Here is a 16,698-nt window from a genome sequence, read left to right on the forward strand (position 1 = left end):
GTTAGATAGGTATAGATAGATAACACTGGTTAACAAAATTAAACTTTTTTTTTTTGCCGAAACAAAAATATACTTTTCTAAAGGTTTTCGGTGTTCTGATTTCGAATATTTTTGTTTTGGCAACAAGAGCCTTGTAAACCAGTGTAATAGATCCAAAATAAGAATGTTTACTTAGAACAAAACACAAATTCTGAAACAAAAAATAGTTTTAGTAATAGATCAAAACGACCATTGGTTTAATAATATAATAGAACGGGCGGGCGGCCGCTGCAGAAATGCGTTACTCATTGAACTAAAGAAAGTTTTATATTGGAAGTGTAACAAGACTTTTAGTAGTTAGGAAAACCATAGGTCTTCCAATCTGAATCCTGGCACGATCATCTCACAGAGTTAAAAGGCGATATTGGTGTCAAATACAAGGTATTAACAACTTCTTTCCTAATTCAGAGGTTTTCCAGGTGAAAGCTTGCCGGCCCGTTTTAAGGTTATAAGTGAAAGCAAATTCTACAAGGGTCCTATTCAAAATATAAGCATAAGCAATTTTGTGCGATAGAAGAAATAATAAAGAAAGAATAAAGATTTAATAAAGAAGCATTACATACCATTTTAGGACTAAAAAAAAAGAATGAATTAAGAAGTGTCATATAAAAATTATGCTACAGTGAACTGTCGTTAACTTGAACAGACGATAACTTGAACAGACTATTTTAAAGACTCTATACGTTTAAAATTTCACTGTTCGATAAGGAATCAATTGAGGCAGTTTTCTGTGTGAGTAATTTTTGTATTATTATTGTATTATTAAAATTTTTTTTTTCGCCCATTTTTAACTTTGAAATCGATTATTTCAAAAACTATTGGTCATAATATATTGATTTAAAAATTAAAATTAGATGTACAATTTTGCCTTTCCGAAATGGTATCATTTATTACTGTAAGTGTCGCCGTTGTTTTTTAATAATTTTTTTTTAGAAAACTGCTCCTCCCACCTAAACGGGGGGAGATAGACCCCCCTCCCAAAGAAAAAAATGTTTGTATTGAACTCCTCTACAAAAACCTGTTATCAAATCCTGGCGTCCAAGTTATCCTACTACGTGCCAAAACAACATTTTTGTTCCATACCTAAAAGTTCGAATTTCTGTATCTGGGTTGAAATCGTAAAATTTTTTTTTTCTAAGCCAATTTTAAACTGATTTTCATAAAAAAATACCTCGTTTGATTTGGAAATGAATATTATTTTAGAATATATTTTTAAAACAGCATGTTGTTGTGAAAATATATACTTTATTTTGATGTCGAATTACCTGTTTTATACATTGTTGAAAAGGTATATTTATCTCCTATCAGAAACTGTAAAAAAATAGAAAATGGGTAAAAATTTGACGAAGCTAGATTTTTTTTCAATGGGTGAAGGTAAAAAAAAACCGTTTTTTGCCCCTAACTCCAGATTTTGGGGGTGTTAGGGACTTTTTAAATACCGTTTTGTAATCAGTGCGACTAGCTCTACAAAACGTGATAGGTCTCCGCCCGCGTATATTTTAAAACTTCATTTTTGTAACACCGTGTTATTAATTCTTAATTTGCAAAGTAATTTTGCATTTTTAAAGGAACAATTTGCAACAAGTGGATTTCCCAAAAAAATTAAACTAAAGCTAAAACTTTTTCTGGGCCAGGTCAGATGTGTACAATGAAAAAAGCTGTAGAACAGAGAAAGCCTTTTACAAGTGGAAGCTTAACCAGCGCAAATTAATGATGCAAATTAATATTTTTTTTAGCAATTTATAACAATAATGAAACGGCATTGTTTAGAATGAAAAATTGGAAGTATGATTCTGAGGGGAAAATTCCAAAACAAAGGTTAACATTGCTTTAAGGTGTTTATGTTCACACAACATTGTCCGATATTTAAGTTGAAAAGTTCTGGATGACAAAATATATTTTCAAATTTCAATTAACGACAAGTCGTCATTTTGATCTCATAATCTTGGGATAATGTTTCATTTAAGATTCTTAAAAGGAGTCGGAACTTAATTTTAAACGATGATTGTGATGGATTCATGAATGAAGAGACTGATTTACTGTAATTCCTCCTCAGAGAACATAGAAGTGACTAAGGTGAATACTTACAATGCTTGTTAGCAAAATAACAAGATAACTTTGAACATTGGGGTTTTGAAAAAGAACTGACATTTTTTTCCCATTTACTTAGGACCACACAAACAATGAGTTGTTACGTGGTGAAAATGTTCCTGAAAGTGAATCCGATACTGGTGAAGATGTTATCGTACAAAATGTTGTAATTAACAAGAATGCAATTGAAATGTTCGACAAAGCTATCGATTGGGTGTAAAATAACACTGGTTAACAAAATTAAACTTTTTTTTTGTTGTCGAAACAAAAATATACTTTTCTGAAGGTTTTTGGTGTGCTGAACTCGAATCCGAAGTCAAAAAAAAATTAATCAGCTCCCGTTTTTGAAATATTACCGTTAGAAAATGCAGTACTTCGGACCTTATTCTTTTATTTAAGGAAAATTGTTTGAGCATTAGGGTGGGTCAAAAAAATCGAAATTCTTTTTTTTTAATTGGTACTCCGAAAAATCGATTGCTAGATCCCTCTAGAATATACACACCAAATATGAGCTCTTTATATTAATGGGAAGGTCCTCCGCTTTGCAATTTTCCATTTTTACATCAAGCTTCTACTAAAAAAAAAATAATTTTTTTATTAATTGATTTTTAGCAAATTTCTTTTCCTATTCTTGTAGGAAATTGAACGCTCTACAAAAAAGGCCTTATACACTTTTTTCGTTTATCTAACCGTTGAATAGATATTTGAGGTCCAAAAATCGAGAAAATCTTTAAAAATTCGTTTTTTGTTCTTAATTTTGTAACAAATTGAAAAATTATAATGATCAAACGCGCAAGACATATTCTTGTTGGAAATTGATTGTTCCACAAAAAAGGTCTTATTAACTTTTTTCATTAATCTAACCATTCTAAAGATATTCGAGGTCAAAGTTAAAAAAACATATAAAAACATTTTATATTTTTCAAAAATTTCTAATTCACTAAAACTTCATTATTTTCAAATTAGCAAGACATATTCTTGTAGGGGATTAAACGTTCTACAAAAAATTCCTTGGAATGAAATTGATTGCTTTAACCGTTTAGAAGATATTCGTATCCAAACCAATGCTCACTGATTTCAATAGTTTTCTTATGACCCGTATGCATTGCGATTTGGATACGAATATCTTCTAAACGGTTAAAGCAATCAATTTCATTCCAAGGAATTTTTTGTAGAACGTTTAATCCCCTACAAGAATATATCTTGCTAATTTGAAAATAATGAAGTTTCAGTGAATTAGAAATTTTTTAAAAATATAAAATGTTTTTATATTTTTTTTTAACTTTGACCTCGAATATCTTTAGAATGGTTAGATTAATGAAAAAAGTTAACAAGACCTTTTTTGTGGAACAATCAATTTTCAACAAGAATATGTCTTGCGCGTTTGATCATTATAATTTTTCAATTTGTTACAAAATTAAGAACAAAAAACGAATTTTTAAAGATTTTCTCGATTTTTGGACCTCAAATATCTATTCAACGGTTAGATAAACGAAAAAAGTGTATAAGGCCTTTTTTGTAGAGCGTTCAATTTCCTACAAGAGTAGAAAAAGAAATTTCCTAAAAAGTCAATTAATAAAAAAATTATTTTTTTTTTAGTAGAAGCTTGATGTAAAAATGGAAAATTGCAAAGCGGAGGACCTTCCCATTAATATAAAGAGCTCATATTTGGTGTGTATATTTTAGAGGGGTCTAGCAATCGATTTTTCGGAGTACCAAATCAAAAAAAAAAATTTCGATTTTTTTGACCCACCCTATTGAGCATATTTAATAACGGTTTTTAAAAGAACTATTTTCCACCTTTTTAAATCTGTTTAAATTTGTCCGATATCTTTTTTACTGCCCGAGATATCCTCAGTTGTTTGGTATTTTTATAAATTTTATAACGTCATTATCTCCTTTATGAGGTATGAAGCCAAACCCACTTACTTCATTTTAAGATATCTCGGGTAATACAAAAGATATTGAAAAGATTTAAACAGGTATCGAAAGATGGAAAACAGTTTTTATAGAAATCGTTACTAAATATGCTCAAACGATTTTCCTTATACAAAAGAATAAGGTCCGAAGAACTCAAAAAAACATTTTTTTGCATTTTCTAATGGTAATATCTCAAGAAACGGGAGCTGATTAGTTGTTTCTCACTTCGGATTCGAGTTCAGCACACCGAAAACCTTTAGAAAAGTATATTTTTCTTTCGGCAACAAAACCCTTGTAAACCAGTGTAATTTTTCCAAGTCATCTTAGGTAAAAACCTTAACTTCGAATTATCATTTTTACGTTCAAAAATAAAACCGGCACACAAAAACAGTTTGGTATATATACTTTGGACCGGACATGTATTTTGACGAGCTGAATCCGAATTTCAAGTCCGTTTGAGCCGGTAACATTTCAGTTTTGAGTTGAGTTTTTACAATGTTTTGCTTTATTTGGTTTGTGTTTTCATTTTTGGCGTGCCAGTGTTATAGACCTAAATTTTTATTATATTTAGATAAAATAAAAACCATTTATTATTTGGCTAATAAAAAGTCTATTTCGTTTAGGTCCATTTGACATTTTTTGAATATAGGTATCCAAAAAAGCTGGAAGCTTGAATCGAGATTTGAATTTTTCAAATTCTTAAAATTAAAATTGAAAAAGATTTCTTAACAAAAACGAATTAAATAAAAATCCAATAAAAATCCAATTTTCTATTGAAAAAAACTGATTCGTCTACTTCTTCGTCCACCAGCTAAACTATTACATCTCTTCAATACGATACGACAAACTTAATATTTTATCAAAATAAAAAGTAGGTATCTCAACAAAAAATCCACTCAATACTCAATCTTACATCGTCTCATTAGTACAGAAAGACTTGAGTGTTTCTTGTTTACAATGAGTGGTAATTTTACTTGTTGAACAAAAGACAAGAGCGCACATGTGAGTTTTTTTTTTTTTCAGAGAGTATCGCCGATAGCCCTCATGTTTTTTTTTTTCTCAATAAAACAAAAATGAGTAGTAAACACATTATTTCTTCTCAACTAGCACCGATCACTTCACCGAATCCGATCTCACTTTAGTTTCAATTTCGTAGTCGTTTCGTAAAGAAGTCAATTTCTTTTGTGTGTTGGGTCCCTCACAGCCGGTACGTGTGCGTTTCTATACGATTTTTTTCCATCAAGATGAAAATTATGTGATATTACCAACAAACCGGGCGTGTATCTACTTGAAAAAAATATTACTTGTTTTTTTTGCTTCTGTTTTCCATTTCTCTTCTTCACCCAAAAAAATCCAACTGGAGAAGTATCTTTTCGAAAAAGATATAATTTTATATGAAAAAAAGTATCTGATGGATAACGATAAGAGGGAATATGGTGGTGGTACAAAATAGTACCTAGTAGTGCATTATATTGGTCTGATTGATATCTTGAATGAATTAAAAAAAAAAAAAATCTATCTATCCCAATAAACGACGATAGACGGGTTGTTGTTGTTTTGTATCTATCTATCTTTTCTATCTATCTTGCGGGTGAATGTAGTTCAATTAAGTGCATAGTAGTTCTCTCCCAAAGCACTTTTTTTCTCTTCTCATTGTAATTGCTTAATTTCCTCAATTAAGTGGTGTAATTATTAAAATTATTGATCTTTTATTGGAAAAGATAGAAATAGAGGAAAAAGATATGAAAAAAGTGATCAATTTTTGATTTGATTTGAAAAAGATACAAAAGTATCTTTAAGAAAAGTTTTTTTTTTTTTTTTAAATCATCTCTGTGCTGTTTTATGATAAAGAAAATTTTACGCCAAAGAATCTCTGACTAAGGAAGAACAGAGAAAAGCCAACGAACGAGCTAAATTATACAAAAAAAAGGAGATAACAATAAATAACAAAAGCAATAACAACAACAACAACAAATAATAATAAAAAATAAGAAATATTATTAAATGCGGCTCGGGCCAGTCGACTGAACAACAATTTGTTAATTAATTTAATTTATTTTTTTTTCTTGAATAAAAAAAAAAGTTCAAAATTGTTCTTTTTTTTTTCGTGTTCGTAAAAAGCACGTAAACTGACGAATTCTCATTCACCGTCACCGTCGTTTGTCGTTGTGGTTAATAATAATAATCGTCCGTCATTGTGTCGTTGTGTCCACATTAAAACCAGATAACTTGCTTTTTGCTACTTCATCCATTTATGAGGAACAATAAAAACAGCTTATCCTCTCTCCCATTTCCATCCACATATGAGAGCTGGCTGCAGCGGTACAAGTACAATCCATAATAAGAAAATCTGTCGTATTCTTTTTTTCCATCAGCGATAGGGAATACGACTGACGACCACAAACTACGACGATAAGCCACTTTGGGTCTGACTGTGACTCCAAAATAAAAAAAAGATACGAAAGACTGAAATTGACGGAACGGGACGGACCTCAGGAGGCGGGAGACGCAAAGGGAATTGCCTACACTGTCCGCATTATAATTATTACTCTCTGGTGCACTTTATCGTTTCGTTTTATGTCGACTTGTGTGATTGTGAGTCAGATGTTTTTCTATCGTACACACAGGTTTGTTGGGAGGGATCGTTTCTGATCTATCTATACAATACTTTTGACGAACTAGATTTGTGTATCTACTACGACTACGAGCATTTTTACGGGGCAATGGATTTTGGAGTAGTAGCAAGTATTTCCCCCCTTCTTCGATTGAAATATAAAAAGTGAAAGATATACAAATGTGAAACCGGAAACCGTATATCTCATTTTAATTCACAAAAAAAAAACAGTACACAGAGGAAAAAATATATATAAAAAAAAAAAAAAAAATCATGGCGTCGTCATCATCTTGGTCGTCTTACTATGCAACAACGAACAACTCTACCATGGTGATGTATTGCATTTGGACCATTGCATGGTTATGCTTTACGTCAATTGTTCAGTTTGTTTATTGTGATTCAGTGGCGGCGGTAACAAGTGCCGTTCCAGCTGTAGAACCTATTGTTCCAACATCAGCAGGTTCTCCTTCTTCACTTGCATGGAATCATTCAACCACACTATTACTCCACCCTTCACGGATAACAAGATCAGTGGAAAAGGAGGAGAATGAGCTTTCAAGATTTCCACCACCAAGTCTTGAAAGTAGGAATTTGATAGTTAACCCATCAAATAGACAGGATATCTGCCAATCGGATTGTAAATGTTCCAGCTCTCCGGATACACAGTTTATAACAATTAACTGTGATTTTAGTGCTAATAAAAAGGTAAGCAATACGAGTGGATTATTCCTTTTATCTTGGGAGATGATTTTGAAAGGTTTCCTTATTCTATTTTTTTTACACAGAGAAAAATAGACCACATAAAATAGAACAAAAACAATAAGATTTCTCTATGGTTTTCATCCAATAAGGAAACCTTATTAAAACAATCGGGTTTTCCTTATTGTTTTAAAATCTGCAAAAAAATAAAAAAAACGATGACCAGGCTGGGAATCGAACTGGAGACTTCAAATCATTAGTCGCCCACCTTACCACCTGAACCAACCTGTCATGAAAATATTGATCGCGATTTTTGTTCTAGTGCTAAGTTGCAAAAAAAAATTAACTTTTCAGTCAAATTTTAATAAGATTTTCTCTATAAAAATAATAAGAAATCTCCTTAAAAAAACCTTATTAATCGTTGATTTTAATAAGATTTCCTAATGAAATGTATGGACGGTAAAACAATATGGCAATCTGTTAGTTTTTAGCGGGTCATATTTTTCTCTGTGTATGATCATATGTCACGTAGGTAGTAAGAAAATTCAATTTATTTATTATTATTTTATGATTTCTTCAACTCTATACGAAGTTGGTTAGCCAATAACCTTTTTTAATTTTATTTTATTCAGTCACGTTTTTGAGACACCTTAGAGTGAAGTTAGGAAACGTGTACATGTTGGTTTGTTTAGTTTTGTTTGCATTGCGTATGAGCGTAGCGAATTATGTTTCCCATATGTGTGGACTGTGTGCATGTGCACATGGATGGGTTTTTAGATTTGTCGGATTTGGACAAATCGGGAAAGAAGAAGAAAAATTCTTGGGAAAACAACATTCATGTGATCACGCGCGTGTCCTTATGAAGATAATTTCTTATTTATCTATTGGATATCGTTCGTATCGTATACTGTCGTTGTAGTTTGTTAATGTGGTTGTTTTTTTGACGTTGTCGTTGCTGTTGTCCGTCTATGACTTGTCTATTGAATTGATTTTATTTTTTGAATGTCAAGTAGGCAAAATCTTTACAATGCCAACATGTTGTTAGGGTTTTTGTTTGTGTTTTTTTTTTTTGTTGTTGTAAGAAAGAAAAATAAAAGAAGGAAGAAAAACGGAAATGAATGTTATCATGAAGTGACAAACAAAATGTGCTTATTTTTAATGTGGTGTAGGTAGTTTAGATATTGTAAAAAAAGATAAATATATTCAGAAGAAGTTTTGCGATAAAAATTCCAAAACGTGGTTTTTTAGGAAAGTGAATGACAGTTTGTACTTTACACTTTTTAGAAAATTATTTTTATGACAGGTAGGTAATTATTACATATTAATAATAATTTTTTGAAATAATAGTTATTTTTAACAGATGGTTAGAAGTTCTACGAATTTATTTAGAAGATTTGAACCTGACAATTATTTCATATTAAACTTGTGATTTTATCGACTTTGGTTTATTTCGCATTTGTCTTGACAAATATTGGACACTTTAAATCAAAAATCAAGACTTATCCTTTAGTCATATGATATTACCAATGACAATGCCCACAAAAGAAGATAAAGGATAAACTGCATTATTGTTGGCACCTCCCAATGATTTCTACAGATTAAAAACCATTTATAGATAAGCTCATAATATGCCCAATTTCTTAGAATCACCATTTTTTTTTTTTTTTGATGATTTGCTATTAGAAATAGGAGCCTTTAACTCTTCGCAACCACAAATAACAAGCTTGGCAATCACCGATTCGCATATTGATGGCTTGACCTCGGGACCTAGGAGGTTTTGAAGGGATTTTTAAACATTGTTAAACTTTTACGGACAGAAAATGACACCTTCAGTCATCCCAAAACCTCTAGCTTCAATAGTTTCGAGTAGATTTTAATTTTTGCAATGATTATAAAATGTGTAGTTTTAGTTCAAAAATCTAGACTTCATAATCTTAACATCTTCGAGTGTTTTTTTTCTACTTTTTCGATTCTTTTTCTAAATTCACTTTGGCAAACCATATCAAGTTTTAATATTCCCCAAAAAAGCTCTTTCGATTTTGGTACAAATTTTGTTGGTGTACAATAAGGTCGTCTTTTATAAATTAAATATATATTTTTTGAATTTTTTTTTTAACGGTTTCTGTCCATAGAACCCTTTTCTTCAACACTGACTAACTCGTAAACGATTCAACCGATATACCTACCTAACGTATCTTATCAAAAGTACTCTTGAGGAAGGAGGAATTGCTTTGATTTAACTAGCCAACAATTTTCAACTTTTTAAAATTTTCTAAAAAGATTTTTATCAAATTTTATATAATTGGGTTCCTTTAGCCCAATAATCATATAGTGTACCTCCCATACAAATTTTTCAAATTGTACCAAATAACTCGAAAACGGCTCTAACGATTATGATTAAACTTTGCAAACGTATTATTCAAAGCAATTTTAATTAAAATGCATTTTTATTTTTTTCAAAAAAAGTCAAATAAAAAAACATTTTTTTTTTCATTTAACAAAATTTTGCCCTAAATGTCGGCTCTTCCCCAACTAATTTTATATAGAGGCAGCTCTTAAAATCTACAAGTAAACTAACACAAAAGTGTTTTAAACTGCAAGAGCAAGTACGTGCGACCCCAGTCGTGCATTTTATTTTTCTAGGAGCTCTAATTTTTTTTATAAAATTCAATTTTTCACATTTTGAGGGTAAATTTCTACTTTTTTTTAAGCTGTTCTCGTCACATCTATTTTTAAAGTTTTACTGGAAAAATTTACAGAAATAATTAAACGTACAGTTTGGTTCAGTCAGTAGAATAAAATTAAAAAAAAAAAAATAAATATTTTTTTATGGGAATGGGTGACAAAGGTCAGGAAAATTTATGTTGGTTGGGCAATGTAAGAAAAGAATTTTGCATAAGCAACTGTCAAAAATATTTCTTTACTAGGTCCGAAAGTTATAAATCTTAGGTATAGGTATATGAAGGCACCTATTAATATTTATTATATATTTCATTTTTGATAACAAAAATTAAAATTTATTTTCTTTAATGTTTATTTAACGTCAAAAAAATAAATCAAAATTAGCTTTTCTTAAAGAAAATTCTTGTGAAACACAGGTGACGAGAAAAAACAAATAAAAAAGAAATGATTAATTTATTAAAAAAAAGCTGGACACTTTCTAAACTTTTTTGATGAGATTTATATACATAAATTTTCTTAAAATAAAAATAATCTCAAGAACACACGAAAAATGTTATTTATTAATTATAAACAAACTTACTGCATGACAAGACTACCAGAGATGACAGATGGATATAATGTTGTAGTGTTTTTTTTTTTTTTAGAAGATAAATAATTTCAACTCTATGTATTCTCTATAAATTAAAATTTTTGCAAATGACTCATAAAGATATATTTTTATATGGAAAAAAGAACAGGTTTTTACCGTCGACATTTATCAAGCTAAGATAATTACATATTTGAATCTTTTAAGTTGAGTTGAAATTAAAAAAGAATACTATTTTCTGCTACTGAATAGAGTCAATGTGTTAATTTGATGACACATTTTATGAACTCAACATGTTGCTTCGTATGGTTGTGACGGATATAATAATGAGTCTTTGAACTTTTTACTGTGTAATGCAGAAAATAACCTTGATATTTAAATATAAAGATCAAAGACTATAAAACAAAGAAGCTTGATACTGATGGCAGGATTTAAGAATATCGAATAGTTTCGAAAATCAGATGGCCATGAACTTAGAAGATGTTCTGCAGGAAACACCGGACAACGGAAACTTAAAGTTGGTGTACCTCAGGGAAAAGTCTTGACCTCTTTTTTCTTTAAAATCTTTAACTTTGTTCGTTTTGCCACTAGATAGATTAGTTTTAAAACAGGGGACGTAATTTTTTGTCTTTAAAAAGTTTCAATCTTTCGAGAAGAAACCATTTGAAATCCTTAATTAAAAAATTCAAAACATTTATGCTCGCACTTTAAAAAATCATAGATTTAGTGTTTATCTCTCTACTTTAAATACCATTTCACTTTTTTCAATGTTTTCTTTTTTTTTTAATTGAAAACCTCCCAAAAATATGTGAGTTTATTTATTTGTATATTCTCAAGATTAATGTTCAAATTATTTTTCTCAAATAACATTTCTATTTATTTAAAGCTTCCATTAGGTGATTATTTGGAAATAAGATTCCGAAAACACATCTAAATCTAAGGCGGAAACATTAATGCTTCCTTTTTTTTCGGTCTTATTTATAAAATAAAAAGGTGAGAAGGTGAATGAGTGATATGAGAAGTTTTTATCCACTTTTCTACTTCTCCACGCTCTTCAAAATAATTTCACTTTTTTTTTTTTTTTTTTGGTTTTTCATCTCCAAATTATGATGATGATGTCCAAAATTAGAATTTACCAGACGAGGATGATCATGCGAACGTCGTCGGTCGACGACGACAACGTATCCGTTTGTGTGTTGAGATTGTTGGGTATAGTTGTTGTCGTGGTTGGTCGTCGCACCATCTTATTCTGGAAGTCGTCGGCAAAGATCTCAAAAAACAGCCAGACACAAACCCGGAATAACAACAACTTAACATTTATATGTATCTACACAATGAGCGACAATAACGACGACGATGAAGATTCTCGACCGACGACGACGACGCATTATCCAAAGCAGAAGCAGCTGAAGTCAGTGAAGTGTCTACTTTATTCCATTTTGGATTCTTGAAATCTCGTTTTAATTTTTTTTTTGTTCATCTTCGTCTTATTTGACGGAAAAAAGATATTTATGCGCATCAAGACGAGAATAGGAAAAATAAACTATCTCCAATAGAACTGTATTCCGTATGTGTGCGTGCAAGCCCCACATATGGTGAATTTTTAAATTTTAACCAAAACCACATATCGGGCTGTCAGTGTCCAGAGATACGTAGAGTCTCGCAGATACAGATAGAAAGATACCCCTACATTAAAAAGATAAAACCAAGACGCACTTAGGCCTACTCCCTGTTTGATGGGTGGGTATTATGGGCTGAAATCGGGTGACAAATATTCACAATCATTTTTTTGTATGTCTTTTTTACTTATTGCAACCCAAGTGTCGAAAATACCATCACCATTGCAATGGGAATGGAAATGGCAGCGTTCAGTGAAGAAAAATTACTTTTTTTATTTTCGCAATAAAAAGAAAAAAAAAAAATCATTATAAGATGATTCAGATATCTTTTTTGAAATGATACTTGGCACATTTATAGGATTAGTTTATTTATAAATTTACTTAAACTCTGAAACATATTTGAAGTTTTTTTTTTTTTTTAATTTTATTTCAACCCAAAAAAACACTTGCAAAGAGAAATGGAAAATTAATGTCTGTGTGGTGATTGATTAGCAGGTTAAGCTTTTATTTCGATAATAAATTGTTTCGATATACGATTAACGCAATTTTATAGTAAGATTATGTATACAGGGTGTTTTGAGTAGATATGGACTTCCGTTATGGATTAGGTACTCTATCACTTGTCAGATAACGATAAATGATCTTTCTTAACTTATATTTGCTTTCAGATTGATTTGATAGATTATGATAAAACTATTACATTTTTCCAGTAATTGACCTGTTTATTGATATATTTTTCTTAGATACACCGTCGATAAATTGACATGGTATCCGGAAGAACTTAAACTTATGTGAGAATTGATATAGAGAAAGCAGAGATGTAGGGTGTGGTGTGACAGAAATGTTTACGAGGAACTGCTGATAAGTTCAGGAACCTATTTATTCGTCAGGTCGTTTGTTTCAATAAAGACGAGTGAGCTGTGATGAAGATCATCGACCAGAATGACTTGTGAGGAAGTTGACCTTTTATTAATATTGACTAATTGTACTTGATACTAAATCTGGTTCAGGAACTTACTTCGATTTTGGGTACTCTTTTAAACTAAAAGCGGGTACTCGAGACTTGTAAAGGCTTTTGGAATTAGCCAGAGACAATTTTTGTTCAAGTTAGTTTTAACCATAGACTTAGATTCGCCAATATGTAAATAAAGAAGGGCTTCCACGAAATTAAAATGGCCAATTTTCAGCTACAGTTTTTTTGTTGGAATTGCAAAGATGTTTTGCTAGTTGATAACCATTCAAATTGTACTACTTTGATGTAAAGTATTGCACATGGAATGATATAGGTACATTACTTAGGTTAGACAAAAACGTAATAAGGTGCATTTGTATAATGAATGTGTTACACTTTTTTTATGCATTTGCTTTAGTACATTACAAATTTGAAAAACAAAAATATTTATTGCAAATAAAAAATATTTGCATACAATTTTAAGATTGCAAGAAAAATATCTCACATAACTTTTTACTTGCTCTATAATAGGGCAAGTATTGGTTTCGTGTCGAAAAAAAAATTTGAGGTTTTAATCAAAACCAACATTACGATGATGGAGAATTCCAAAAAAGTGGGTCCCGCAATTCCGTCCGTGCGTCTGTACGTCTGTGCGTCTGTGCGGTTGTGCGTCCATCTGTACACATTTCCACAGCCTAAACGGGTGGACGGATTTTCTTCAAATTTGGTACAGATGATTTTTATGGAATTCTGAAAGTTGTTTTTTTTTTGGTTTTTTTAAATCTCGCTTATAAAGTGTATACCTCCCATACAAATTTTTCAATTCAAACCAAATAACTCGAAAACTGCTCTATCGATTTTGATTAAACTTTGCAGACGGATATTCGAAGCAATTGCAACAAAACTGCATTTTTAGTTTTTCTCAAAAAAGTCAAAAAAGTGTACCTCCCATACAAATTTTTCAAATTATACCAAACAAATCGAAAATGGCTCTAACGATTTTGATTACACTTTACAAACGTAATATTTAAAACAATTGCAATAAAACTGCATCTTTATTTTTTTTTTTTTCAAAAAAGTTAAATAAAAAAACCTTTTATTTTTCATTTAACAAAATTTTGCCCTAAATGTCGGCTCTTCCCCAACATCAACAAAATGTCATTAATTTTATATAAATGTTAATTTAATTTAATTTTATATAAATCTTAAAATCTACAAGTAAATTAACATAAAAGTGTTTTAAACTGCAAGAGCAAGTACGTGCGACCCCAGTCGTGCATTTTATTTTATTTGCATTTGCATAACATTTTTTTTAATGAAAAATACTTTTATTTGCATTAACATTGTATTTTTAATGCAGAATTTGCAATATGATTTTTTGTAATGCAAATATACATATTTTATTTGCAATAAATATAATTTCAAATGTTTTAATCGATATTCTTGCAACCCCGGTAATATCTTTGTTTTCAGGCGATTTTGATTCTTGTCGCTCAAGTATGATATACATGTGATGTGTTTATGATACGTTTTCATTTGATACACCTTTCACATTGTGTTGGTTTGAACCCTGTATAGAATTCCATTTACCCCTAAGGCTCCGTTATATTCAAAGAAACCAATAAACCATTTTTCAGTATCATGTCTCTTTTCTGAATGTTGACATTCAGTATTGTAATCATGATCATTTATCACACTCTTTAAAGGTATTACGCCTTTCGTATAGCAGCGTATTTCGTTCCGAAAGTTAAAAATATCGAAAACGAATATTTTGTACTGTCTATTTCTTAAGCGGATTGAAATCTAAATGAGAATTCTAAAAGTGGAATTTTCGTACCCCGTAACTCGTTTTCGAATGGCAAAAGCATTCGAATACGGAAATTTTGTTTCTACAACAAATGTGATAGCGGAATGCACAAGAACTATCTCAAAATGTTACTTTTTTGAAAGTAAATCTTAGTAATACTAACCAATTAAGCAAATACAATTTATTTATAGGGAATCTTGAAGCTAAAATTAACCAAAAAAAAAAAAATATATATATAGTTAATATGTTGATAGAATTCGCGTGTTTACTTAACAAAATGTGAAAGAACCACAGGTCGATGTGGGAATGCCAATCTACAAAAATTTTATAATTGTCCGTTTACTTCGTTATTCATTTATTTGTGCATCTTAGTGTATTCCAAATCTATTTGTCTTCATTGTATATTAAACTAATTCTTTAGTTGTTATAATAATTTCTTACCCAACTGTTTTTTATTTGTTTTGGTCACTTGATTTGACAAATCACTTTCAAATAGAATTGACTTTCGGAAAGAAACAATTATTTTAAAAATTGTTCACAAGAATGCTATTCGCCCATTCATTCAGTTAAGTGTGAACTTGATATTGTTGATGTTGAATGCCATTTTTGAATTCAACTGTCATTTCACTGTCAAGCTGGATCATTAGCAACATTCTTTGATATTAACAAATTTTTATCGAAATTCATTCGAGTAAACAAAAGTTGATCAGCCTTATTGATCAAAACAGTCATCTCCAATTTGTTGATCAAGCTTATTGATCATTTCTAAGCAACATTATGTGAACGCACCTTAAAGAGGACTAGTTCTATTGTTATCTTATCTTAGTCTAAATTAGAATCTTCAAAAAGTGAAATGGTGAAAGAGCCCTACCTTGAGAGGTTCCATTAACTTAAATCGGTACATCTCCTAACTCTGAGTTGATCCGTCTGTTAAACTTTACCAATCTCAATATTTTATTGTTCCCATTAAGGTTGTCAAAAAACCCTTTGCTTTGATAGCAAAGATGTATCTAGTAACCCAAAGTGTTATGGGTTCCAAGAACAATAAAATTATATATTTTTTATTTTGTTTTGCTGAATTGTTATATTTATATTCTTTAGTTGTATAGCTTTCTTCAAATTCAATTAAAACGCCATTTTTTATTTTTTAATATTTTGCCAATATATTTCGAGGTGATTTACACCTCATCTTCAGGGCTAAAAATTGTTATAAAATTAGCGTTTTCATATATATGTATATAACAATAATATAATATAATAGATTACCTATGATATAATTATATTTATAACATATAAAATATTTTCACAGGCTACAACATTAATATTTATGAAATGATTGATTTAATTTTTATTTTTGATTTTTAATTTTTAATTAAGAATCGAAACAAGCAAATTACTGAGTACAAATAAATAAAGTAATTATTTATAACAAATTAATATTTATGTTATTTTAAGAACTAACTATTAAGTTATGGTAAGTATTACTATAGTCTTTTTTATCAGTTTTAAAATTACAAGCTATTTCTTCGTACTTAATTATTTGATTTACTTCATGCACTTGTAATTTAAACTTTTGATTTTCAGATTTCAAAATTTTAGTTTCATCGAATTTAAAAGAATGTCCATTTTGTTTAGTATGTTCAGCTAAAGCGGCGATATTTTTGTAAGATGAGCCTTCGAGGACTTTCT

At 30.1% G+C, this 16,698-nt stretch overlaps 2 protein-coding genes across 6 annotated transcripts in view; one reads left to right on the forward strand and one right to left on the reverse strand.

The window, feature by feature from the left end:
- Window positions 1-16,698, reverse strand: part of LOC129912280 (E3 ubiquitin-protein ligase highwire) — a 118,221-nt gene that overhangs the window by 18,409 nt on the left and 83,114 nt on the right. The gene's annotated exons all lie outside the window — the stretch shown is intronic.
- The window catches only part of LOC129912281 (uncharacterized), a 41,690-nt gene continuing 30,156 nt past the window's right edge, over window positions 5,165-16,698 (forward strand). The window contains exon 1 of one of the 3 annotated variants that reach the window (XM_055990479.1): window positions 5,165-7,369. In XM_055990479.1, the coding sequence (XP_055846454.1) occupies window positions 6,938-7,369 (432 nt within the window). In that variant the 5' untranslated portion in view covers window positions 5,165-6,937. The remainder of the gene's footprint in view (window positions 7,370-16,698) is intronic. The other 2 variants (XM_055990478.1, XM_055990477.1) reach the window with 2 other exon arrangements.

Source organism: Episyrphus balteatus, chromosome 2, assembly GCF_945859705.1.
Source record: "Episyrphus balteatus chromosome 2, idEpiBalt1.1, whole genome shotgun sequence".
Classification (NCBI taxonomy): Eukaryota; Metazoa; Arthropoda; class Insecta; order Diptera; family Syrphidae; genus Episyrphus; species Episyrphus balteatus.